This window comes from Pimephales promelas, chromosome 23, assembly GCF_988280905.1.
Source record: "Pimephales promelas chromosome 23, fPimPro1.hap1.1, whole genome shotgun sequence".
Classification (NCBI taxonomy): Eukaryota; Metazoa; Chordata; class Actinopteri; order Cypriniformes; family Leuciscidae; genus Pimephales; species Pimephales promelas.
In genome coordinates this window covers 17,699,035-17,724,586 of record NC_142791.1, presented here as the reverse complement: position 1 = coordinate 17,724,586, position 25,552 = coordinate 17,699,035, and the positions used below count along the sequence as shown (strand labels likewise).

The 25,552-nt window shown below is 37.5% G+C and overlaps 1 protein-coding gene across 2 annotated transcripts in view; it reads left to right on the top strand.

Moving 5' to 3' along the window:
* chd1 (chromodomain helicase DNA binding protein 1) overlaps positions 1-25,552 on the top strand; it is a 38,067-nt gene that overhangs the window by 822 nt on the left and 11,693 nt on the right. The window contains exons 2-30 of one of the 2 annotated variants that reach the window (XM_039676242.2): positions 870-995; positions 2,594-2,786; positions 5,329-5,442; positions 5,529-5,581; positions 5,663-5,797; positions 6,824-7,089; positions 7,518-7,743; positions 7,828-7,928; positions 9,878-10,056; positions 10,146-10,270; positions 10,373-10,589; positions 10,669-10,758; positions 12,862-13,052; positions 13,278-13,466; positions 13,679-13,841; positions 14,689-14,841; positions 14,932-15,003; positions 15,283-15,432; positions 16,041-16,189; positions 19,791-19,887; positions 20,405-20,500; positions 20,591-20,767; positions 20,958-21,118; positions 21,745-21,786; positions 21,866-21,999; positions 22,211-22,349; positions 23,188-23,338; positions 23,452-23,574; positions 24,932-25,075. In XM_039676242.2, coding sequence (XP_039532176.2) covers positions 943-995; positions 2,594-2,786; positions 5,329-5,442; positions 5,529-5,581; positions 5,663-5,797; positions 6,824-7,089; positions 7,518-7,743; positions 7,828-7,928; positions 9,878-10,056; positions 10,146-10,270; positions 10,373-10,589; positions 10,669-10,758; positions 12,862-13,052; positions 13,278-13,466; positions 13,679-13,841; positions 14,689-14,841; positions 14,932-15,003; positions 15,283-15,432; positions 16,041-16,189; positions 19,791-19,887; positions 20,405-20,500; positions 20,591-20,767; positions 20,958-21,118; positions 21,745-21,786; positions 21,866-21,999; positions 22,211-22,349; positions 23,188-23,338; positions 23,452-23,574; positions 24,932-25,075 — 4,083 coding nt within the window. In that variant the 5' untranslated portion in view covers positions 870-942. Of the gene's footprint in view, positions 1-869; positions 996-2,593; positions 2,787-5,328; positions 5,443-5,528; positions 5,582-5,662; positions 5,798-6,823; positions 7,090-7,517; positions 7,744-7,827; positions 7,929-9,877; positions 10,057-10,145; positions 10,271-10,372; positions 10,590-10,668; positions 10,759-12,861; positions 13,053-13,277; positions 13,467-13,678; positions 13,842-14,688; positions 14,842-14,931; positions 15,004-15,282; positions 15,433-16,040; positions 16,190-19,790; positions 19,894-20,404; positions 20,501-20,590; positions 20,768-20,957; positions 21,119-21,744; positions 21,787-21,865; positions 22,000-22,210; positions 22,350-23,187; positions 23,339-23,451; positions 23,575-24,931; positions 25,076-25,552 lie in introns of both variants that reach the window. The other variant, XM_039676241.2, reaches the window with a different exon arrangement.

Sequence of the window (25,552 nt, the reverse complement as noted above, 5' to 3'; positions counted from 1 at the left end):
GCTAACACGCGCTTCTCGTTTAGCTTTAGCATGCTAAGCTAAGTTAGCATTGCTACAACAGAAAGAGACTGATGAAAGATTTGAAATGTAGCGCCAATCCATCGCGACAAGTAGGGCAAACGATCAAAACATTGTCCCAAAATATGAATTTGTGATGTGAAACCTATTATTAAGACTGGATGAACTTCATGACAACTGATATTTGTAAATGGCCTTGAACATAAAGGTGACCCGACAGTAATGCGCGCCTGTGCCCGAGCATGGCGCTGCTTCAGGGGGCCGTACAGCGCAGGATAGTCCGCGGCTTTTTAGGCCCGAACCTTGGAGGCCTCTGCGGTCAACATCACACTCAGCACTTTCATTCATTAGGCAGTGCTTAAGATTTTGCATTACATAAAAGAGAAACTTCTGTACGATTCGTCTGTGGATTTTGCGTGCGGTTTGTCACTAAAGTACGCATATTAACGATAAAAACAAAGTTAAGTGTTTTGAAGAGAGGAAGAGAAGTAACCCTCTTTTAGAAGCAGTTGGTGTTATTGCCTATTCCTGCAATATCATGACTACAATACTGAGGAATAAACAAATACTGCACATCATATGGAAACAAATGTTGGCAGTTTTCTACATTCCTGCTACTGTTATACTAGCAAACAAAGGTGTTTCTATTTGTTACACTGTTTAACCTTTCTAAAAACTAGCTGTTAAATAGTTTCCGCAGCATAATTTTGTTCATCTCAGATTCTCAGACTGCTTCAGACTTGACAGTAATGTTTACTTGTCAGTAATGTAAACATAAGTTGAGTCACTTTGACATGAACCTGTCATTTGCGTGAGCTTCTGTTCTAATTACAACTTTACTTTCTGTTCAGGTGAGCTGCTCTGAGGTGGCGCACGCAGACTGTACGAATCTCATCAGGGATTCATCTTTAATATTTGATTGAGATGGATGCACGCAGTGAGGATGAAAGTGTCAGCAACAGTAGCGGCGAGTCCAGGTAATCGCAATACATGCCATTTCCATGTTAAAGGAAGGATTAGTTTGCTTGTGAATGAAGATTTCATTTGCTTGCATTCTCATTTTATTGTCTGCAGTCAAAGAGAAGCTTTTAGGTAGAATATTTCAGCTTCTTTATCCGTACTGTGAAACTGGGTGTTTATTCATACTGTCCAGCTTCAGAAAAGACAGACTCTTGCAGTGGACACCGCTTCATTGATTGTTATTTGAGCCATTTACGTTTGATGTACCGCTAAGCATCTGTTGTAGACGCTGTTTGACAGCAGACTTTCACATCAGAGCATCTCAACATCCTACGTTTGTTCACACATAGCATCAAAATGAACCATTACATGTAACGGATCCCAAAAGTATCAGCAGTTGATTGGCATGCCAGACTACTTCAGTTATAAGTTACGCTTATGTTCCTCCATTCTTTCTCAATTAATGAACACTACACCTGTTTCTCCAGACTTGTGCTTGTCAGTCATCCATGATTTCAGTTCTTTTAAAATGCAGTCAGTGTTTTAATTAGTTCTGAAAAGTGATCTAGTCTTAAATTAATGCTGAATACTGAACAACGAAGCATGATACTTTGATTGACTTATGAGATGACAATGTCCCACCTGCTTGATAGAACTGCAGTTACTGTAAATAACTTTTTAAAAAAAAAATAAAAAAAATTTAGCAAAGTGTTTACAAAAGCAAGGACATTTACCCAATTAGTCGATTAGTATTTCCAGTACCTAGTCCTGATTTCACCACTAGCTGGATAAGTAAAAATATTAGGGCTGTCAAACAACTAATCGCATCCAAAATAAAAGTTTGTGTTTACATAATATATATGTGTGTGTACTGTGTATAATTATTTTGTATACAAATACACACACACACATGCATGTATATATTTAAGAAATACTTCCATGTATATACTGTATATATTTTTATATATGAAGAGTTCAGATGCAAAAGCCTCTAAGTGCCATTTGAAATTTTCTTCTAACATGATCATTTTTATCAAGCTTGTAAATTGAAGTTCAGTAATTTCACTTAAATGGGAATGAAGATTACCTTTTAATTGTCATTTAAGTGAAATTACTGAACTTAAATATACAAGCTTGATAAAAATGGTCATTTTAGAAGAAAATTTCAAATGGCATTTAGAGGCTTTTGCATCTGAACTCTTCATATAATTGATATTATATATAAATATTTATATATAATTTTTTTTCTTAAATATATACATGCATGTGTGTGTATTTATATATATATATATATATAGAAAATAATTATACACCGTACACACACATATTATATAATCACAAACTTTTATTTTGGATGTGATTAATCGTTTGACAGCCCTAAAAATTATTAATACTATTTATTAGAGTAGATATTATTGTCGTCAATATGTTTATTTGTACAGAAAAATATGTTTATTGGAACATGAGGAGGAATAAATTAGACATTTCTAATTATGAATCCTAGTAATATTTTTCATGCTAATTATATTGTCTAATTATAAACAATGCTATTACTTAATCTGCTCACAGTTATTTATGGATAAAGGTAATTGATTTCATTGTGTTTGTGTCTCAGTAATTCAGACGATGAGTCTGGGTCAGGATCGGGTTCTGGCTCGGGCTCGAGTTCAAGCAGTAGCAGTTCTAGCAGTAGCCAATCAGGGAGCAGTGACTCAGGAAGTGGATCGGATTCTGGAAGCCAATCAGACTCGGACTCCGAGAAATCCAAAGGAAAGAATGATCAAGGCAACAAAATCGATGGAGCCGCGGTAAGCGTCATAAAGCTTGTGTGAAGTTGTCAATGCTGATCAGATGCTTTAAAGCCCATGCAAAAAATACTAGGGCGGGGTAAAAAATATAGATTTCTTGATTTTATTCAATTCTCATTTTGAAGAGCCGATATCGATTCTTGAATCCATATTTCAGTGTATGCTGTTTTCAGTTGATAAATATTCCATCCAAGTTCAGTTCAAGAGAAGCACACATGAACCGTTCATCACTTCCATTTAAATACCAGTTACAACACAAAATAAAGATGAATGAAATTGAACAACAAAGGCATTTGGCTAAATATATATACACTATATTGTAGGGCTGGGTAAAAAATATCGATTCAAATTTTTACAAACCAATATTTATTCTTAAATCCAAAGAATCGATTAGGCTATCCTGTTTTCAGTTGATGAATGAATGAAACATTGTAGCACTCATCCCATCCAATCTTTATGCTTTGTTACTATTGATATGAAACAAAGTACACCCATTTCCTTACGAAATTCAAAAATATGCCATTTTGGCGCTGTGGCGTGAGATCAGCTCAAGAGAAGCAGCAGTTTATGATCTTCTCTTCCGCCTTTAATACGAGTTACAACGTGAAATAAACATGAATGAGCGTCTGAAAGCGTGTTAAAAGAGAGTACAACTTATCGAAATCTGTCTGTATCATGTCGCATTAAATCGCTCAATCAGTGTTTCCCCCGTGGAAAGACGTTTGTAAAACAACTTTTGCATACAATGTCAGTTAACGTCACATTTACCTCAAATGATAGAAATTATGATAAAAATTATTTATAGAGAGGAGCATTTTGCTAAATATATGCACCATATTACATATTCATTATCATTTTTAATGCACGTTTGAATAAATCTGGCAAGTTTGTATGACTGCCACCATTTAAATGTTTATATTCCATTTCCATATAACTTTATTATTATAAAAATAAATAATTGTTCCAAGTGTTTGTATACAAATCAGTATTTAATTATCAATATTATTGTAGGCTAATAATGAAGCCTATAGGCTACAACTGACCCCCATAGTTTACAGCATTAGTTAAGAGATTTGTTTTCCTTGAGAAAATTTGGTTTCGGTTTTCAAAAAATCAATATTGCATCAAATCGAAATCGAATTGTGAAATTTGTGTCAATACCCAGCCCTATTATATTGCATAATTTATTATATCTTTAATTAACCTGTTCTGAAATATTTTATGTTTGAAATGCCTAAATCCATGTTTTTATGACAGCCACCATTTAAATCTTTATATTTCACAATACGAGTAGAAACATAATTATGGCAATAAAAATGTATTATAGCACTATTGTTATAATGTTATGTATTTCCATGTTTAATTTAAATGTGCGTAGCTTACAAATCTAATTTAACCTTTAATATTACAGTGATGTACCAACTGTGATTCCCTGTGTAGTTTACAGCATTAGTTGAGATTTCTTTGCCATGCACTGTATCTGATTGGCCCCAATCAACTGATATCGAATTCAATCAAATTTAAATCTAATCAAATTGCAAGCTTGTGAATCAAAATTGAATCATGAAGTTTGTGCCAATGCCCAGCCGTACAAAATTGACTACATTTATTCCACAAGCCCAATGTTGTCCACCAGACAGTGCAAATAGACTCACATTTGAAATGTAATAAGGCTTTGCTAAAATTAAATGTTTGGAGGTAGACATTTCTAGAGGAACAAACATTAACTCCTCTGAGCATAGCATATTTCTGTATCTTATTAAAATAAGAGACTTATTACATTTATATACAATTATTTTTATAGTCATGATGTTAGTTTTATTTATTAGACTTCCATTTCTGCCTATAAGATTGTTCTGTTTTCAAATGTTTACACCACTGTAAAGTGATGGAGCTGCAAATATTGTCCATGCACTTCACACAAACCTGAAAAATTAATGTAAACCATTCTTTTATTTTCATTAGATTATAGATGATCAATTAGTCATTAAAGCCCCAATTCCCTTTCTCGCACAAATAACGTTTCTCTCGCAAAGTACACAACTCCACTCTTGATCTATTTCAGTGAAGTTTGTTAATAACATGTTGTGCTGTAGTCCAGTTATCATAATACATAGTCAAACCAACATTTGACTGAGTTCATCATATTTTATCACCATTTTGTAAATTAGAGTTATCAGATCAGTGGATATTTCACTGGTTTTGTCCATTCTTCTGTTAGACTCTCACACGTGAATATCTGTCCGCTGTTAAATTTAACTACACAATCAGATAATACCAGTTTAGCTCAACCAGTGACCAAGCAATGCTTCATGTTGTTCAGTCTGTGTGTAAAAAGAGCATTAGCAATTCAACTAAAACATGATCAGGTCGAAGTGTCTGAATCAATTTTGGTCCCAAATTTTAATAAATGTTACTGGTAGTCAATGTCTGAAGAATATTTGGGTGTAATATGTCACAGTTTACTTTATGTTGCTATCATCACTTACATAAATAAATTGTTTATTAATAAATGAATCCTTGTTGTTTCCCCTTGCTGTAGTTTTGGAAGTCCAACCCCAGTATCCTGACAGTGCAACGGTCCGCCATGATCCGGAAGCAGCAGCTCCAGCAACAGCAGCAGGTCCAGCAGCAGAGCTCCTCCGGCTCAGACGAGGTACTGCACGCTCACCCCCTCACAGTCATCCTGGTTCCCCAAATCCCTCTTGTTTCTCACTCGTTCTGCTCTCTTATCGCCTCCAGGACTCTTCCAGTAGTGATGACTCAGATGATGACTCCAAGAGCAGGAGTAAAGGGTGAGTCGAGGGAAGCCGTCTGCATTAGTAAACATGAGGTTACTGCCTCACTCTGCATTTACGCTGGTGTTGTGTGTGTAGGTCTGGATCGGACTCCGGATCGGGTTCAGGAAGTGGCTCATCGGACTCTTCAGCAGAGGAGGAAGGGCACAGTGACGAGTCGGTGTCTGACTATGAGCCCAGTCACAAAGTCAAGAGCAGAAAACCTTCAAACAAGTACAGTTTTCACCTGATCTTGGTTCACTTTTGCTGTTTTATGTAGTGAGAAATGCAGTTTTTGCTGTTTTCTGTGGATGCGTGAGCAAAACTGCAACATTTGTTGCGCGCATGCCATCCAATAATCTCTACGCTTAGTTAGTTTTATATGAAACAGACAGCATGAAATTCTTTTGCCGATGTACGGTAATACAATATCACAATAATGAACATGCACGTTATTGTTATCACGGGCACTTCAAAATAAAATAGAAAAATATAAAATGGAAATGAGATTTGTTTCAGCGCAAGTTGCGCAACATTAACATCCATTAAATTAAGTCTAATAAGATTATACAAAAAAGTGCATCGTTTTAAAAAACATTTTTAGATGTCATCCACTGTTTGGTGTCTTTTAAAGTGAACATGAAATCAGAATTGACCCTTTCTGTGAACACCTTCTGTAATATAAAAACACCTTTGTGCTGATTCTCACAACATTTGTCACAGCCTCATTGGACACCGCACCATGTATAATAAGATTCATAATTCCAGTTACTACCTGCTGAATTTTGATTGAATGTGTCCGATTTCATTGAATGACTGTTATAGTTTTATAGTTTTCGCCATGGCTTTTTGTTTGTTGGAAAAAAAATTCTTTAAAAATGCTCCTGGCATTTTAAAATCTTTGAAAAAATAATTCCTTCTATTTTGTTGGTCACAAAAATTGGATAGCATATACATAACACATCAAAATATTTTTTTATGCGTCATCTTTTTAACGGAAAAGCCAATACAGTTTTTGACGTGACCCATGAGTATTTGATTTAACAACCACCAAGTCATTTTAGGCCAAATTATAAGGTTGCCATCAAAATACAGGTACTCACAATTTCCACGGGATTCATGCTTCCAACCTTCGTGGTTTTAGTCATGCTCTTTCACATATGCTTAGATCCTAATGATTGGTGCTTATGGCTATTTTGTTTTGTAATTCTTTTTTTAGCAAACACTCCTTAACTGAACAGATCTGTTCATCTCTCTCAGGGCCACTGCCAGGAATGGGAAAAATAACAAAGCTCCGAAGAAGAAGCCCTCGCACTCCTCCTCAGATGAAGACGACGATTATAAGAAAGCCTTGGCGGGGCCTCGGCGGCAGGCCACGGTCAACGTGAGCTACAAAGAAGATGAAGAAATGAAGACGGATTCCGACGACCTGGTGGAGGTGTGTGGAGAGGACGTCCCGCCCCCAGAGGAGGACGAGTTCGAGACACTGGAGAGAGTCATGGAATCGAGGATAGGGCGGAAAGGAGGTGAGAACAATAATGCTGAACAGGGCTGTGCGATATAGCTAAAATATAGATCGCAATATAATATTTCATATCGTTCGGTATAGAACGATAGTATAGAAATGTGACTGCTTCTCACTAGATCTCGCAACAATGTTATCACTTTAGTGGCGAATTCAAATGCTTTCTTTACTGGATCTCTGTGCACTGTGTTTGGGTTTCCAGCACCAAGTCAATCCTCGCAATGTAACACCAAATTTAGCATTTTAATCAACAGTATAACAGTTTTTGTTGACCTTTTAACATATGTATTGCAGTATCGCAATATCATATTGTATCGAATTGTGACATGAGGGCAGAAAGAGAACAGAATCAGCTCGGGCGGAAAGTTTAAAAGGAACTTTTTAGTGACACCAATACTTTTGTTTAAATGTTGTCTGGTTTTTTAACAGCAACGGGTGCCGTAACCACAGTGTATGCCGTAGAGGCAGATGGAGACCCCAACGCCAACTTTGACCCCAACAGACAGCCAGGAGAGGTGCAATACTTGATGAAATGGAAGAACTGGTCCCACATTCACAACACCTGGGAGACAGAGGAGACGCTCAAACAACAGAACGTCAAGGGTATGAAGAAACTGGACAACTTCAAGAAAAAAGAGCAGGAGAAGAAGAAATGGTAGGAAAGCTTACAGAAACCTCTTTTCCTGTTGGTAGTTTGGCTTTAGATGTTCATTTTGTTCTTCTGCACTGCCGTCCACAGGCTCAAAGCGGCCTCCCCTGAAGATGTGGAGTACTTAAACTGCCAGCAGGAACTCATGGATGACTTGCATTCTCAGTATCAAATCGTGGAAAGAATCATTGGTAAGGTTTTCCAATTTTCATTGTTTTGATTGATTGTTCTGAGTCACGAGTCAAGTCACCTTTATTTATATAGCGCTTTTTACAATACAGATGGTTTCAAAGCAGCTTTACAGTGATAACAGGAAAATAATGCAACAAAGTTTGTTTCTTGAAGAAAATAGCTTCACAGTCCAGCTTAAAGGAGCACTTCACCCATTTGCATTAAGCTTTGTATCCCTTTGAGACGGGAGAAACACGGATTTAAGTGTTGCAGTTCAATGAATTGAAAATCGTCATTCTAAGCAGGAAGTCCCATATCTTTGTAGAGGGGTTGGGTCCCACTCACGCTACAGACTTCACTTGCAGAAACTAAAAGCAATATCCACCATCTTGTTTGGAAGCTAAGCTAACAGCCACTGTGGAGGCAGATGTGAAGTCACAACAATGGCGTGTTCGTGGCTACCTTAACAAGCTGCGATGTAGCGAAGAGCAGCTGAGGCTGATGGAGGAACAATAAATCGCGGCAGAGGAGCCCGGACTGGCTCCAGCTGGGCGGACAGGACACAGATATAGAGTCCGTCTGCTGCAAAGAATTTCAACGATGCCAATTTCTCATGGACGAAATCAGACGAGGACACAGACGTTTGTGTTGTGAACCACCCTAGTTTCGCGGTGTTCTGGATTAGTGGGAGTGGCTTGTGGAGCTCTGCAATGTGGTGCATTGTGGGAGTTGTTGTTTTCCATAGAAATGTGCCCTAAAGTTACTTTCTGTCTTTCCTTGGTCAAGAAGGCACCAAATTCGATATTTACGTTACATTTCTATTACATATATGACCCACTTTCAATGAAGATTAATGTTCTCATGGGTGAAATGCTCCTTTAAAGGTGCTTTATGTATTTTTAGCGGCCTCTATGAGTGATGTTTCAGATTGCTACCAATTTTTACAAGAGCACTCGTGCTCGAACACAAGAGCGAGCTCTCACGGTACACGGCCACACTGAGAATTTCAACACGCCACCGAAGAAAGCATCATACAAACATGCTGGAAACATGCAACATGGGTGAATGTATAATATGATAATGAAAACGGTTAGTAAACTAGACTGAACTATTTCAGTGTAACAGTAAGATCGTAGGAAGTAACATTACTGTACTGAACGTGTCTGGAAATATGTATTATAAACAATATGATAGTAGTGGGATGAGTGACGTTAGACAGTAGATCTAGTACATAAAATAAGTTGCATCCTAAAGCGCATAATTTTTGTTATCCTGGAACAGTCTATTGTGTTCATTTCATGTCTCGTGTATATTGTAGTATGTTGTAATTTCATTACAGTTTACTATTATTTCAGCATATCTGAAAATTTGTAGTTTATCACAGTAAAATTAGCGGAGGTCTCCATAATTGAAACACTGTCAATGTTGATCCGTGTTTTCGTCTTAAGTCAATCCGATTCACGTTTGGCCTGGCGAGCTTTAGCAGATATATTTTTGTTTTGTTTTTTATATTTATGTGGAGTTTGTGTTTGAGTGCGTGTTGTGCAGGAGGTAGGTCATTTTTGGGTGTTATCAGACTCATGTCGTCAGCTGCAGTGCCGTCGTATAGACTGTATATGAAAGAAGAGAAGCTCAGTAGCGTGCATGCACGTCACATCCAATGGATTTCGCAGAAAATCCGAACCTGAGACTTCACATAGGAAAACTGGCCTTCAGAGGTAATAGAAAAACCCAAAAAGTGGATTACAAAAGTGTGATTACAAAGTGTACAAAAACATATAGCAATTTTAAGGAAGTTCAGTGATAGTTCATTTCTGTTATATATATATATATATAGCCACTCTGGAGAAAACAGTGATGTCATCATTCAGCTCTCACATAATGGTGTCAACAAAGCAAGCCAAAAGCGACAGTGGCAAGGAATGGAGAAATGTGTTAATTTACGTTCATTGTTGCTTGAATCTTGCAGGACATTCGAATCAAAAGTCTGCGGCAGGTTTTCCCGATTACCTTTGTAAATGGCAGGGGCTGCCATATTCGGAGTGCAGTTGGGAAGACGGTGCTCTTATTTCTAGAAAGTTTCAAAAGTGCATCGATGAATACATGAGCCGAAACCAGAGCAAAACCATCCCCTTCAGAGACTGCAAGGTAACCACAGTCAACACCATGAACACTCGTCTCAGAAAACCAATGAAACTGGGAGCTCTCCAACCAGTTTTCTGTTTGGTTTCTTTCAGGTTTTAAAACAGAGACCCCGGTTTGTGCCCATGAAGAAGCAGCCTCCGTACATCGGTGGAGATGGCCTAGAGCTGCGGGACTATCAGTTGGACAGTCTCAACTGGATGGCCCATTCTTGGTGCAAGTATGCTAGTTTCGTTCATTCCAAGTAGACATCAGCCCGGTTTCAATGAGTCATGATTTCATGAGTTTCTTCTTCATCTCTTCTACTCTTCTTCTTTCCCAGAGGAAACAGTTGTATCCTGGCAGATGAGATGGGTTTGGGAAAAACCATCCAGACCATCAGCTTCCTCAATTACTTGTTCCATGATCACCAGCTTTACGGGCCCTTTCTTCTGGTGGTGCCTCTGTCCACCCTCACGTCCTGGCAGAGGGAGATCCAGCTCTGGGCTCCTCTGATGAATGTTGTGGTGTATCTGGGAGACATCAACAGCAGAAACATGGTATAATGTTAAATGTATGAAAGTGAGCAGATCCTAGATTTCTTCAACTCAAAGCTGAAGATTGTTGTGTGTTATTTAGATCCGGACACATGAATGGATGCATCTGCAGACCAAGCGACTGAAGTTAAACATTCTGCTTACCACATATGAAATTCTGCTGAAGGATAAGGTACAGCATGAGTCAAAAGACTAATTTACACTTTCACTATTAAATGTATATTTTGCATAAGCTATTAGACTATTCAAACTAAGAAACTCTCACGAAACATTGTGGATTTTCAATTCATTCGAAATACTCGACCTATTGTTCCAATAGTCACATGATCTGGTACTAAATGATGCTGAGAAATGGGGCTTATATTTGTGACGTACTTGTAAAACAAAATATAGGAATATTTATTGAAAACGGTTGAACAAGTGTCTAATACACTACTTTTACTGTTCTTAATTTTTTATATACATTTCATTACATTTTTGCTTTGCCTGAAATGAAGGCTTTCTTTTCCCCCCAAATATGTTAACGTATGTTAACACGGAGATACTGTGCTAGAAAGGTTCCCAATAAATATAGATTATTTATTTTTTGTTAAGCTACCAGCTTGTGCTTTTCATCAGTGGGTGTCCATTATTTTATTAAATTTAACTTTAAAAAAAAAAATATTAACAGAAAACACTAATTTGAAAGAATTTGTTTTGAGCGGTTGCATCTAATTTGATGTGAAATACATTATATAACACAATATATCGATACCCAGTCCTATTTTTTTTAATGGATATGACATTTGTTACCTGTGTAATAGTGTTAATTTTACCAGCCATTTTTAAATTTAGTTTCAGTTTTAGTCCAGTTTCAGCATCGCTTGTTAGTTTTTATCACATTTAGTCGACATCATCCCATTTTTATTTAGTCTAGTTTTAGTCGACTATAAGTCGAGCATTTTAGTCTTTATTTTAGTCCAAGAAAACATAATTTTATTCGTTTAGTTTTAGTCAAAAAAAAAACTGTCAACATTTTAGTCTAGTTTTAGTCAGGACATCATTTTAACCTTTTACTTTTTTGTCAGCAGATAATATTTAACATTTCCTAAAATTATTTCACATTTCAACATTTTCTCTCATCTTTTTGATAAAAAAACACAATTTTAAGGAACACATGCAGACATGGAAGATGTTCTGACAATATTTGCATATTTATTTTGAACATTGTTAAGGTTCAAAGACACAAACACAAATGCTTGCATTAAAACAAATAAAATACACCTGACAAAGGAAACAAATAAATAAAATAAAGTGTATTATGAACTTAACACAAGTGCTGGCTGTTTAAAGCTAGTTCACATAGAATAATAAAATAAATAGATTTGAGGTCAATGTTGTGGAAAAAAAAAAACTCCAACTGATACAACAAAAGTGCTTTCCTGCCAGCTAGTTCACATGGTATAAAGGTACAGTATTTAAGGTGAAACAAGGCATAGCTTGCTAGAACGTATGAAATCTTTTTAACTAATCTTTTTAAAGCGTCTGTCTGCTTTAATCAAATTTAACTGAAACTATAGTTGCCCGGCCAGTATAACATATCTAAGTTAGCATAAATTTAACTTCACATACAATTCTATCAACAAGTGGCTACGGTCGCTACGTGCTAAGAAGCTAACGCAACATAGCCAGCCTGGATACTAAATGCTATGAAAGTTAGCCATCATTAGTTAGTTTGTCATTGTAACAAAATGTGTCCATATATCACGTCTCTTCTTTCTCCCGAGCCCCGTGCAAAGCATGTTTTACTTTTAACCTGTCGCCGCCGCCTCACCGTGAATCCAGCTCCTGTCTGCTCCATGTGTTGTGTAGGCTATTCTGACTGCCCGCCCGCTCCAGGTTTGAACGTGGGTGTGTGTGGCGGAAGAGCTGACGAGGAGGAGGCGGAGGAGGAGACAGGATTTGACAAAACCATATCATATAATAATATGTAATTTTCGTCTCGTCTTTGTTCGTGAACTAAAATGTCCATAGATTTTAGCCCGGTCTTTATTTACCGAACTGCATTTTCGTCTCGTCTTTATTAGTCTACGAAAATTATTTCTGATTTAGTCCCAGTTATTGTTTATTAGTGGGGATTTTAGTCTCGTCTCGTCTAGTTTTCGTTAGGTGAAAAATGTGCGTTGACGAAAATATTTTCGTTTAGTTTTCGTTAACGAAATTAACACTACTGTGTAAATGAAAAGTATTGTTTAACCCAGCAGACTGGTGTGCTCAATGTTATTTCCTTTTGCAGTCATTTTTAGGAAATGTCAGCTGGGCGTTCATTGGTGTTGACGAGGCCCATCGGCTGAAGAACGATGACTCTCTCCTCTACAAGACCATGATGGAGTTCAAGTCCAACCACAGGCTCCTGATCACTGGCACACCTCTCCAGAACTCACTCAAAGAGCTCTGGTCTCTGCTACACTTTATTATGCCTGACAAGTAGGTGTGCTCTTGTTCTGTCAGACTGCTCTTTTTGCTCAGTTCAGTATGACTCGACTGTAGCAGTGTTAGTGTATGCAGCTGAGCTTTTCATGTGGTATTTTTGGCAGCTCTTGTAACTCTATGTGGTTTATTCTTAAAGGCTGATAGCTTAGAGAGAGGAGCTGACCACATTCTTGCATTGGTTTAGTCAGATGTCACTGATATAAGCTTGTATGTTGGTAGATTTCACTCGTGGGAGATGTTTGAAGAGGAGCATGGGAAGGGCAGAGACTCGGGCTATACCAGCCTTCATAAAGAGCTGGAGCCCTTCTTGCTGCGCAGAGTAAAGAAAGATGTGGAGAAATCTTTGCCTGCCAAGGTGGAGCAGATCCTCAGGGTGGAGATGAGCGCTGTTCAGAAACAATACTACAAGTAAGAGAACCATGAGCTTTTGAAAGATGGCAGGGAATCAAATTGGGACAACATTTTACTGTAAACATGGTCTTGTTCATGATTCATCGTTGCATGTCATTCTATATTTGAACACATTTTTTTCCCCCAGAGAAAATGTCACCCTTCGCTATAGATTTATCACTTGTACCCAATTTTAATAATTGTTAATTTAAAACAAATTGTTTGTTTAGGTGGATATTGACGAGGAACTATAAAGCCCTGAGTAAAGGAACTAAAGGAAGCACGTCAGGCTTCCTCAACGTCATGATGGAGTTGAAGAAATGCTGTAACCACTGCTACCTCATTAAACCCCCTGACGAGAACGAGTTCTACAACAGACAAGAAGGCCTGCAGGTGCGTTTCATCTTGCACAGGGGAAGCTCTCCTTTATTAGTTGGACTGTACAGCGAAACATCCAAGACATTGGCCACAGTTATAAAATAGAAGTTCAGTTACAAAAGATTTAACAAGCTTAGTTAGTTACAGGTTTGCCACGGGTTCTTGAAATCCTTTAAAGTTTGTGAATCAGGAAAAAATTCAAGGCCCTGGAAAGATTTGAAATAAATAAACTTACATAGATACAAGCTTGCTTGATTTATGTTTTTCCTGTGTGGGGTACTTTGTGCTGTACATTGCCTTGACGTTCACGCATAGACAAATCTACTATGATGTTACCTGAACTTTTATTGTTGGACACAACAAAGGTGTCCCCACATGAAGTCCTTAAATTTGAGGCTATGGGCTCTATGCACGGCGGTATTTCCGGTGAAGGATTAAGGATGCTCGATAACTTCCGCCGATCATAGAGTCCAATGCAATACAGAGAATTTATATTGAATTTTATACTCCATGGTTATAATAAAGAAACGTTAGTCACAAAAACAGATAAAACAGACACCCCTCGTTGTGTTTATGCTTCTTTTTAAAATTATATTAAATAAACATAACTATATATAAAATTACATCTAGACGTATGTACGTTTCGTTTCAAAATCGGGAGGACAGTAAATATTGAAGACTCTGCCATAATCCCGTTTTCCTCGGTTCTCCTCCGCTTTAATCTCCACAACCGGAAATGGACGAGCATCCTTGCGTCAAATGCGGAATTTATGCGTGCATATAGCCCATTGGACCTGGAAAGTCCTTGAAAGGTCCTTGAATTTGAATATATATTTGAATATATAATATATATTTCCTGCAGCACCTTATTCGCAGCAGTGGGAAGCTGATTCTTCTGGATAAACTGCTGGTTCGGCTGAAGGAACGAGGGCACCGTGTGCTCATCTTCTCCCAGATGGTTCGGATGCTGGACATCCTAGCGGAGTACCTGAAGTACCGGCAGTTCTTATTCCAGGTGATGGCACAACTCACTCGCTACAGGGCATCTGGATTTAACCGCAGTGTTTGTGGCTCAGGTGTGACTTATGAAAGTGTGTGTTTGCAGCGACTGGATGGTTCTATAAAGGGTGAGATGAGGAAGCAGGCGTTGGATCACTTTAATGCAGAGGGCTCTGAGGTATGTGTGAAATCACTGGTTATTAATGGTGTAAATATTTGTACTGGCATTGATTTACTTAAATACATTATGATTGCGATGTGCTGTGAAGTCACAGAAATTAGGTCATGATTTGATTTAATCCAATTCTGGAACAATTATTATAATATATTAGGCATTACACTCAAAGTCTGTCATAGACTGAGTCTTCATAATATTTTTTTTAGTTCTATGAAAAATGTATAGTTGTTTTAAAAGTTGACCGTGAGTTTATGTGATGTCTTGTCTCTGACGTTCCAGGATTTCTGCTTCTTGTTGTCGACACGAGCGGGTGGTCTAGGCATTAATCTGGCATCTGCGGATACGGTGGTCATTTTCGACTCCGACTGGAACCCCCAGAATGACCTGCAGGCTCAGGCCAGAGCGCATAGGATTGGGCAGAAAAAACAGGTCAGCATTACCTCCACACATTACATTACATGCTGTAAATCTGTTATGTAGCGTATGCTGGTTTTAATTGTATTGATATTGATTAGGGCAGAAAACAAGAGCATAAAATTGAAAGGGATACTCAACAGTCTATGCTTTAACCAGTGTAGCTTTGCAGAGTTTATGGCATATGTCTGAAAATAGTAAAATTCTGTGGTGAAACATTTAAATCTTATATCGCTGCTGGTTGTCAAATTGCTATTTAAAGCGCAATCAATATATGGTAATTTTGTCATTTGCGGAGGCCTTATAGTGATAACGTTTTTGTGTATTAGCACTCATTAGTCTATACTAGTGAACAGTATTGTTCTCATGGAAACCTTGAAATACAGTAAATAATTCTAGATACCTTGTTACAAATTTACTTTATGTATGATGCTTAACTAAATGTGCACAAATCATTGTTGTATGATATAAGTAATATCAGTGCCGTGATATTACCGTTATAAAAAACTTTGTACCAATTTTTTTATTTCACAATAATTGCTAATCACATGTCTAGGATATCTTTATTGTTTATGACTTGATCTAGTCCATTTCTGTAATGTCTTCTATTGAATCTCTCTCAGGTGAATATATACCGTCTGGTGACGAAGGGCTCAGTTGAGGAGGAGATTATTGAGAGAGCCAAGAAGAAAATGGTGTTGGACCACCTGGTGATTCAGAGGATGGACACCACGGGGAAGACTGTCCTCCATACGGGTGCTGCTCCTTCCAGGTACAGATACAAATATATAACCTGACTAAATTGCTAAATAATTGAATGTAAATATGTATATGTAGGGCTCGCAATTAAACTGTGTCATTCTCTTGTCAGGGCTCTGTCGTTTTTTACCTATCACTTCCTAACCTAAGTCTTCCTAAGTTCTTACATTTTATTAATGAATTCCATTAGAATAATCAGATACTGTAGGGCTGCCATCAATCAAAGGAAATCGGTATCAACAAAATCCGTCTTTTCACTGCAGAGGAAACACAGAAGCTACGTCTGAAGTGGCATTTAGATGCGTTTACACAGGCCGTTTAATGAAGCTCAGAGGTAGCATGAGTGCATTCACACTGCAAAATTACAACTGCACAAATAATGTTATGAGATTTAATCTTTCAAATCATTTTTGAACATGTTGAGAAAACAATATTAATGAGTGATTTATTGAGTCTTTCAACCAATTTCATTGAATAATTCATTTTCATTGAAGAATTGAGTGACTGGCTGCATCTGAAATCACAAACTTTCCCACTATATTATAGTAGGCGAAAAACATGCGACATTGTAACTAGTATGTCTGAATTCACAGTACTCATAAGACTAGGAGAAAGTCGCCGGATGACCTTCTGCATCCGTCGAAATTCTGACCCTGCATACGATGGACCCTTTACTACCCCATGAGGCCACAAAGAGGATTGTGAATTACAGTGAAGCAACACAACTGATGCTGTTAGATTACACAATGACAATGTGGTGGATTTAGTACATCCATATTACATGCTATATAGAATACACTTATTTTTTTTAAACAGTTGCGAAGTAGGGGTGTAACGGTACATGTATTCGTATTGAACCGTTTCGGTTCGAGGCTTCCGGTTCGGTACGCATACAAACCGAACGATTGCTTGGACCATTTTTCCTGCCGGCAAAATTCGTGCTGACGCGGCCAACACAACGTTGCGCAACATCAAATGGCAAGCGTAATGAAAGCAGAACGAAACTGCGCTCCTCGTTATGTGCTTCACGGATCGTTTATCAGTTCGGACCAGCAACATCTGTGCAGCGCGAGCCGATCTCGATCAAGTGACACTGTTACTACACAGCGCTAAGAGATCCGGTAAAGAAAACATTTGAATTCGCCACTGAGGTAATAACATCGCTGCGAGATCTAGTGAGAAGCGTTCACATTTCTCCGTTATTAACCGTAGATCTCTATTAGATCAAACAGCGCTGTCATGGAAACCAGGAGAAACATTGTGCCGTGAATGAACTAGTAATACTTTCGTCCACAGACCAGCAACATTCACCATGGATTTAATATAGTAACACTAACTGGAACCAGTTTGGCTGGAATGGTGAAATGCTTTCAAGTACTTCACATATCTTTTTCCAGCACTTCAAAATTAAAATATTATATAAATAAATATATATTTAAATGTTATTTTTAATGCACTCTCAGAAAAAAAGGTACAAAAGCTGTCACTGGGGCTGTACCTTTTCAAAAGGTACACTTTTGTACCCAAAGGCTGCATATTGGTACCTTAGTGGTACATATTAGCACCTAAAATGGACATATTACCACCTGAAAAGGACATATTAGCTCATGACATTGACATATTACCACCTAAAATGTACATATTAACACTTAAAATGTACATATTAGTACCTTAAATGTACATATTACCACCTAAAATGGACATATTAGCTCATGAAATTGACATATTACCTCCTGAAATGGACATATTAGCACCTAAAATGTACATATTAACACTTAAAATGTACATATTAGCACCCAAAATGTACATATTAACACCTAAATATACTTATTAGCTCATGAAATGGACAAAAGTTTACCTTTTGAAAAGGTACAGCCCCAGTGACAACTTTTGTTCCTTTTTTTTCTGAGTCTGTGATGACCAAAACATTATTTGTTCATCCTTCAAAGATGACCCCCATTTATAAACCTGAAAGTTTCAAGATCTAGGAAAACTCACACTCATTTAAAAATATTTTTTCTTTAAACAAATAGGAAATTTTTCTGGCATTTCTTTCTTTTTGCTGTATCGAAAACGTACCGAACCGTGACTTTAAAACCGAGGTACGTACCGAACCGTGATTTTTGTGTACTGTTACACCCCTATTGCGAAGTAATTACTCATCATAAGCACCTAGTTTGTGATTCGGGACACAGCCACTGGCTTTATGAATGGGTCATTGAATCATTGACTCATTGAGTAGTTGTTCTACTGTGGCTTTGTTAGGAATTAGTTTAGCTGGTGAAAATTGTCAATATTTATCTAAAATTCAGATAAAAAGTCACTTAAAATGTACCTACTTGTTTATTAAAGGGGAAATTGCACTCTAGGTTGTGTGTTGCTGAACTATATCAGATGTTATAAATATACTTTTTTTTTTTTTTTTACTGTAGTGTGTAAAGCTTCTGTGTTTCTTTGTGCTGCTGTCTCCACTGACAATTCATTATCCATCAACAGCCACCGTTTACACTCAATGTTATAAAATCAGAATCATTGCTTTTGACATGCATTTAAAACAACCATCTTCCCAAATTTGTACTGGGAATTCTTTATGAATCTGTTGTTAAAAAGGTTTCACTGCGGGTTTCCTCTATGGTTGAACTATTTAAGGAAAGAAATTAAGACTGCCATTGATTATTAGGATTGATTGTACAGTTGTTCTGTAAAAATCATAAAGCATACTCAGTAGTAAAAGTTAGTATTAAGTACTCAAAATGAAAGAAATGCTTGAATAGTCAATTGTTTCAATTGTTATATTAGTGCATTATCAAAATAATCATTATTTGTTTGGGATCGGTAAGATGTTTTTTTTTTTTCCCCTAAGGCTGCTTTTATTTTGCTAAAAAAAAAAACAGGAAAACAACAGACATATTGTGAAATATTACAATTTAAAATAACTCTTTTATTAGAATATATTTAATAAAATGTAATTTATTCTTGAGATCAAAGCTGACTTATCAGTGTTGAAAACTGTTATGAACAACTTTTTTTCAGGATTCTTTGATAAATATAAAGTTCAAAAGAACAGCAATTATCTGATCTTGTGTAACATATACACTACCATTGAAAAGTTTGGGGTTAATGATTAATTTTTTTTAGGAAATATAAATGAAAATATGAGTACTTTTATTCAGTAATTGAGCAAAAGTGACACTAACCCACTTGCATATTTTTATTTTGAATAAATGCTGTTCTTTGAATTTTCTATTTATCAAAGAATCCTAAATAACTTGTACATAATGGTTTTCAACATTGATAATAATCAGAAATGTTTCATCATATCAGAATGATTTCTGAAGTATCATGCGACACTGAAGACTGGAGGAATGATGCTGAAAAATCACCCTTGATCACAGTAATAAATTACACTACTATATATTCACATAGAAAAAGGCTATTTGAAATAAATATAAAAACAGGAATATTTAGAAATATTAATCAAAAAAAAATTGGTGAGCAGAAGAGACTTCTTTTAAGAACGAACTTTTGAATGGCGGTGTTTATTCTTAGCTGAGATTCTGCTATGTGTATAATGTATAGATTAATGGGATTATTATTGTCTGATTCCTCTGCAGTTCCACTCCATTCAACAAGGAGGAGCTGTCAGCCATCCTGAAGTTTGGTGCGGAAGAGCTTTTCAAAGAGCAGGAAGGAGAGGAGCAGGAACCTCAGGTTTGTGTATGTGTGTCACAATATAGTATATGTGTAGCGCAGAGATGCCCTTCAGCATGTGCATTGTGGAAGCGAGAGAAATTTCTACTGTGATGTTTTCAACCGCAGATGCAGACACACACAACCCTTAAACCTTCTATACCATAATCTTCTATAAAGGTTGAAAAACATTCAAGGGTGAATGAGAACTCTTTTGAGGGGGATGCCAGGTGTGCAAAAAAAAAACAAACACAAATATCTGATTGTCACATTTTCAAATCGAATACCAACCCCCTGAGTGAATATTCGATTATTTGAATATTCAGATCCAGCCCTAGTGCTTTTAGCAACTGAAAGCATTTTTTTCTTTTCTTTGTTCGTCTTTACAACTTACTATTTGCTTGTATGTTTTGAAGTTCGCTTTAGTTTGTTGACAATTTAAAAAAAATTTAACATGCAGTGCCTAAAGACTCCCATCCCAAGCATTACCGTAGGTTTTTGTGCAGAAGCTGATGCTTGATGTTTGTTGATCCTGTAGGAGATGGACATTGATGAAATCTTGAAGAGAGCCGAGACCAGAGAGAACGATCCTGGGCCGTCGACTGTAGGAGAAGAGCTCCTCTCACAATTCAAGGTGTGCGATTTAAACACTGCAAATAATTCTTCAGCACCTTCTCGCTCACACCATTATCACGCTATTAAACACGTTTGCTCCTTCCTGCAGGTGGCAAACTTCTCCATGATGGAGGAGGAGGAGATTGACATGGACACGGAAAGGAACAATAAGAACTGGGATGACATTATCCCAGAGGAACAGCGGAGGAGACTTGAGGAAGAGGAGAGACAAAAAGAGCTAGCGGAGATCTATTTACTGCCCCGCATGAGGAAATGTGCTAAACAGGTTAGCCAATCCAACTCGCTTTAGTGCTGGCAGAACACACACGTCTGTGTGTTTGATGACGTTAGACGATTAAATGCTTGGCTTACATCATGAGTTGATGAACGATAAAAGAAAAATGACATTTCTAGCAACATAGGCCTGCAGTTCTTTGTGCTTTCTCTTTATGTTATTGTTTGTTTTGCAATGACAGGCCAACTTTAATGGAAACGAGGGCAGGCGCAGCCGGAACAGACGATACTCTGGTTCAGACAGCGACTCGGTCTCTGACAGGAAGAGGCCCAAGAAACGAGGAAGACCTCGAACTATTCCAAGAGAGAACATTAAAGGTTTCACTGATGCCGAGATACGCAGGTAAAGCCGCTGATGCTCATTTTATCAACCTCACCACTGTATAAGCCGTTTGATTTCGTGCTGATGATGATGTATATTACAATATAGAGAATTACTGGTGGAATTGGTGAAAAAAGAGATTTCTCTATTAATCTTGTGGAAATCTGTATTATTGGATAATCCAGTGGAAGTTTGCTGTGAGGTTTTTCTTCACACAATTGTTTTTTTCTTTACAAAGAAAATTACAAACAAGCTAGAAATGATAGTTATAATTTTTCTCCTGAAATTCTAGCATATTAAATTATGTATATTTTTTATTGATCCAAAAATAAGCTGCTGATGCTCTGTTTATCAGTTTGATATTGTGCTAATGATAGTGTATATTACAATATAGAGCATTCTTTGACATCAGTGAAAAAAACATCAGTTTTTTTGTAATGGACAATACAGTGAGAATTTGCTGTAAATTAATTCATTTTCAGCTTGCTCGTAATTTTCTTTGTGCTATAAAAATATAAAGTTATAATTTAACTCCTGAAATTCAAGCATATTATATTAATTATTTTGTTAATCCAATAATTAGAGGTAATAATTTAGTTTGAGATTACTTAATTTTATGTGACCAATGTGTTTTGTTTCCCATACAGATTTATTAAAAGTTACAAAAAATTTGGTGGGCCTTTAGAAAGGTAAGAAGTTTATTTTTTATTTCTTTCAATCACTTCATGTGTTAGCAGTTGGGCCTCTCTGATTGATTGTGTGTCACAGGCTGGATGCTATCGCTCGGGATGCGGAGTTGGTGGATAAATCTGAGAATGATCTGCGGCGGCTGGCTGAGACCGTACACAACGGCTGTATGAGAACGTTACGGGAGAACCCCTGTGGACCTGAGCGAACCTCAGGCAAGAGCACTGATCACTAAAGCCTCTGTGGAAATTGTGAATTATGCCATTTCAGTCATAATGTGAAAAAAAAAAATCATGTCTCTGGGTTCTTTTTCACCTTTTTCACACCACCTGATGAGTTTGTGTTTGGGAGAGTTAGTTAACATTTTGGATGTTGTAAATGAGTAAGAGTCAATAAATGTTCCCCATATGTGCTGGTTCATATCAGGAGGCAGGCGAGGGAAGGTGAAAGGACCCACCTTCAGGATCTCAGGGGTTCAAGTCAATGCTAAGCTGGTGATCTCTCATGAGGAGGAGCTGGCACCATTACACAAGGCCATTCCATCTGACCCGGAGGAGAGGAAGAGGTAAGAGCAAAACTGTGTCACAACCAGGCTAGGGTTCGTGTTAATGTCAAACCCCTCAGAAAACCTGCTGATTACCATAGTTATCATAAAGTGTGGCACTGTTTGTCACGGTTTGCTTGACTAGAGTTCAGCAGCCAGCGTTGTGTTTTGAATATGACATGTCATGAAAGGTGCAGTAAATTTGATATCTGAAAAGGACACCCACCCCTCCCTTCATTGCTCCGCCCACAGAATAACAAAAACACACTGCATCAGATGATTATTAACAGCTGGTATATTGGGTAGCTCACAAAAGTATGGTTGAACCAGCTGTGGTTCAATAACAGCACATCTTGGCTCTGTGAAATGTGGAAAAAAAACAATTTTACTTGTGTATCTGGCAGAAATGAAGCAAAGCAATCTCAGCATCCATGTTCAGGCCCTCCTGCTTTCTAATGTCTCTCCAGCACTGGAAAGATTTTCTGAAATGGACGAGGGTCTTAAAGTTTTTGCCTGAATGTAACCCCTTTTTTCCAAAATATATTCCTCCTGACTTTTCCTAAGCCTTCTCTCTTTCTAGTCTTTCTACAAATGTTCACTCTCTCTCCTCCCCCAACATGAGCTGCTGATTGGCTAAGAGTGTTTTGGTGCTCATTCTGATTGGCACAACCAGGACTATGTACAAACACAGTATTTTTCACTTTTTTTTATTTTTGACCAGATTTCAAGTTAAATGTTTAAAAGTAGTTGTTAATAAGAGACCCTCCCGTCTTCTTTTCTTTTGGTTGCTTGCTTTGTGAGGGCTGAAAAATGACTTGTTAGACAATATATGTTAATCTTTTTTTCCTTATATGTAAAGGTATATAATCCCATGCCACTCAAAGGCAGCTCATTTTGACATTGAGTGGGGTAAAGAGGACGACTCCAGTCTGCTTATTGGGATCTATGAGTACGGATATGGCAGCTGGGAGATGATCAAGATGGACCCAGACCTCAACCTCACGCATAAGGTACAGAAACACAGTGTTTGACCAACATGCCCTGTTATGCTGTTGTGTTCTTGTTGTTTAAGTGATTATGTATGACGCATTTAAATGATAACTGGTTACAAAATTTGTTGCAGCTCCTTCCAGATGATCCTGACAAGAAGCCACAGGCCAAACAGCTGCAGACACGAGCTGACTACCTCATCAAATTACTGAGCAAAGACCTCGCCAAGAAAGAAGCACAGAAACAGGCCGGCACTGTGAGTGACTCATGCAGATTTAACACAATCCACACATACTACAAAATTTAATTTGGTTCACTTAAAGCAGATTGGCATTCTGTAAAGCGATAAGCTTCAGAGCTCAATATCAATCTATTAGAGTCTCCGTCTCCTATATGGCCGCTGGTGGCAAAAAATAACTGTTCTTAAGTGTTTAAGAACTTCTGAACCGCTATTCCAATCCGTATGCTTTCAAAAGTCCCATAAAGAGGAGTGTCATGGCTTTTCTGGATTTTTTTTGGATTTTGGCTTTAATTGTGTTTGGACATTCAGAAGCTTCATAGCGATTGTGATTGTGTCATCAAGTTTTGCTCCACATTGATTCGTCAAAGAAACCTGTGCGATTTGTTCCTCTGAGCCAATCATCAATGAGGATTGATGCTTAGTCCCACCCCATGCCCAGATTGGTTTAAACTATCATCTACTCAACCAATAAACATAGTTTTTGGCATCCAATTAGCTTCTTTCTTTGGAAATTTGAACTGAGGCACAGAGAGGTGTGTTTATATTTATATAAAAAAAATTATTTTGCTTCAGTGTTATTACTATCGTTCTGTTAATTTTACTTCTTTAAATTTTTTGGACATATCCAAGTTGTCAGTAAATAAAAATTACCAGCTTTTCACTAAAAATCGCCTATAATAATGTTGTAATAAATGGCTACAACTTGCTTAGGGATTGTAGTCAACAATCCATAAGCATGTAGGGACACGTAGTCAAAATAACATCTGGAAATGTAGAATATCCAATTATAGCTTTCTAAAGGAAAAAAAAAATTCTCTGAGTTGAGTGAAAAAAAAAATCACTAAAAACATGCTTCCGTTTTTCTTAAATCTGGTGAATTCGTTCATTCTAAGACAAAATAAATGTAAAATTGGATTATTTGAATGAGATGGATTGAAACTTCAAGTTCTCCCATTTAAAATTATATATGGCACTTGATGCTGACTGCTATAATGGGTTAGAAAAACAAAGAAAAGACCAGGCGGTGCAGGTGCTCCAAAAATGGCCTAGGTCTTTAAGGGTTAACATGCATTCATTTCAAAGTGAAGAAATCCACTGAGTTAGTTGATCTACCACCAGATAGACTACACTGAACCATGACTTTTCACAAATGACTGTTTTTGCGAGATCATAAAAGCTCTGAAATTTACCAGGTAATCATTCGGAACAGTTGCAACCAACTCTGTTTATTGCAATTGTTCCCAAACTTTTTTAAATCAATGTCACCCCTTTTAGCTAAAGCATAAGATTTTCTTGTAAAAATGAAAGTGAAATATGCAATAACAATGTCGGTGAACAGCTTCTTCATTTGCCCTTCGATTCTGCTCCATAGGCAAATTCACGCAAGAGAAAACCACGGGGCAAGAAAAATAAAGCTGTAAAACCGAAGATGGATGATGTGACGAACAGTCTGTCCTCTGCGCCGCCATCGGATAAGAGCTCTGAAGAAGAGGATGAGAAGGAGGAAGAGGAGAAGGTTTGTGTTGAGCTGGTATACCATGTGTGAGGGTTGATGTGCACAGCAAGTCGAAACGACATGTCTGATGGAACAGGCTGCTGTTGTTTGTGTATGTGTGCAGAGCACATTAATATGGAAATCTGCTTGTGTATGGTTTCACTATCAACAATGTGCAACTGTGTGTACAGTAAAACAGCCCTTTGAAGACAGCCTGAACTTATCTCTAATCCATTAGCATCAACTAAAGATGGTAATGCTAATAACTGTAAACTTTAGAGTTCTACCAAGTAGATTTTCGGAGTTTTTATTTTAAAAACCTACCATGTCAGACTCTTACCGCAAACGCTTCTCAACCAGGGAGCCTGAAGTGAAGACATTTCCAAGCGCTGCCCATGAGGCCATTAACTCCAGACAAGACCGGAGATTAAGCAAACTAAAACTGCTAATGCTAGCTAGCTTCAACAGCTATCGAGATTGATTTATGTTTAGGTACCA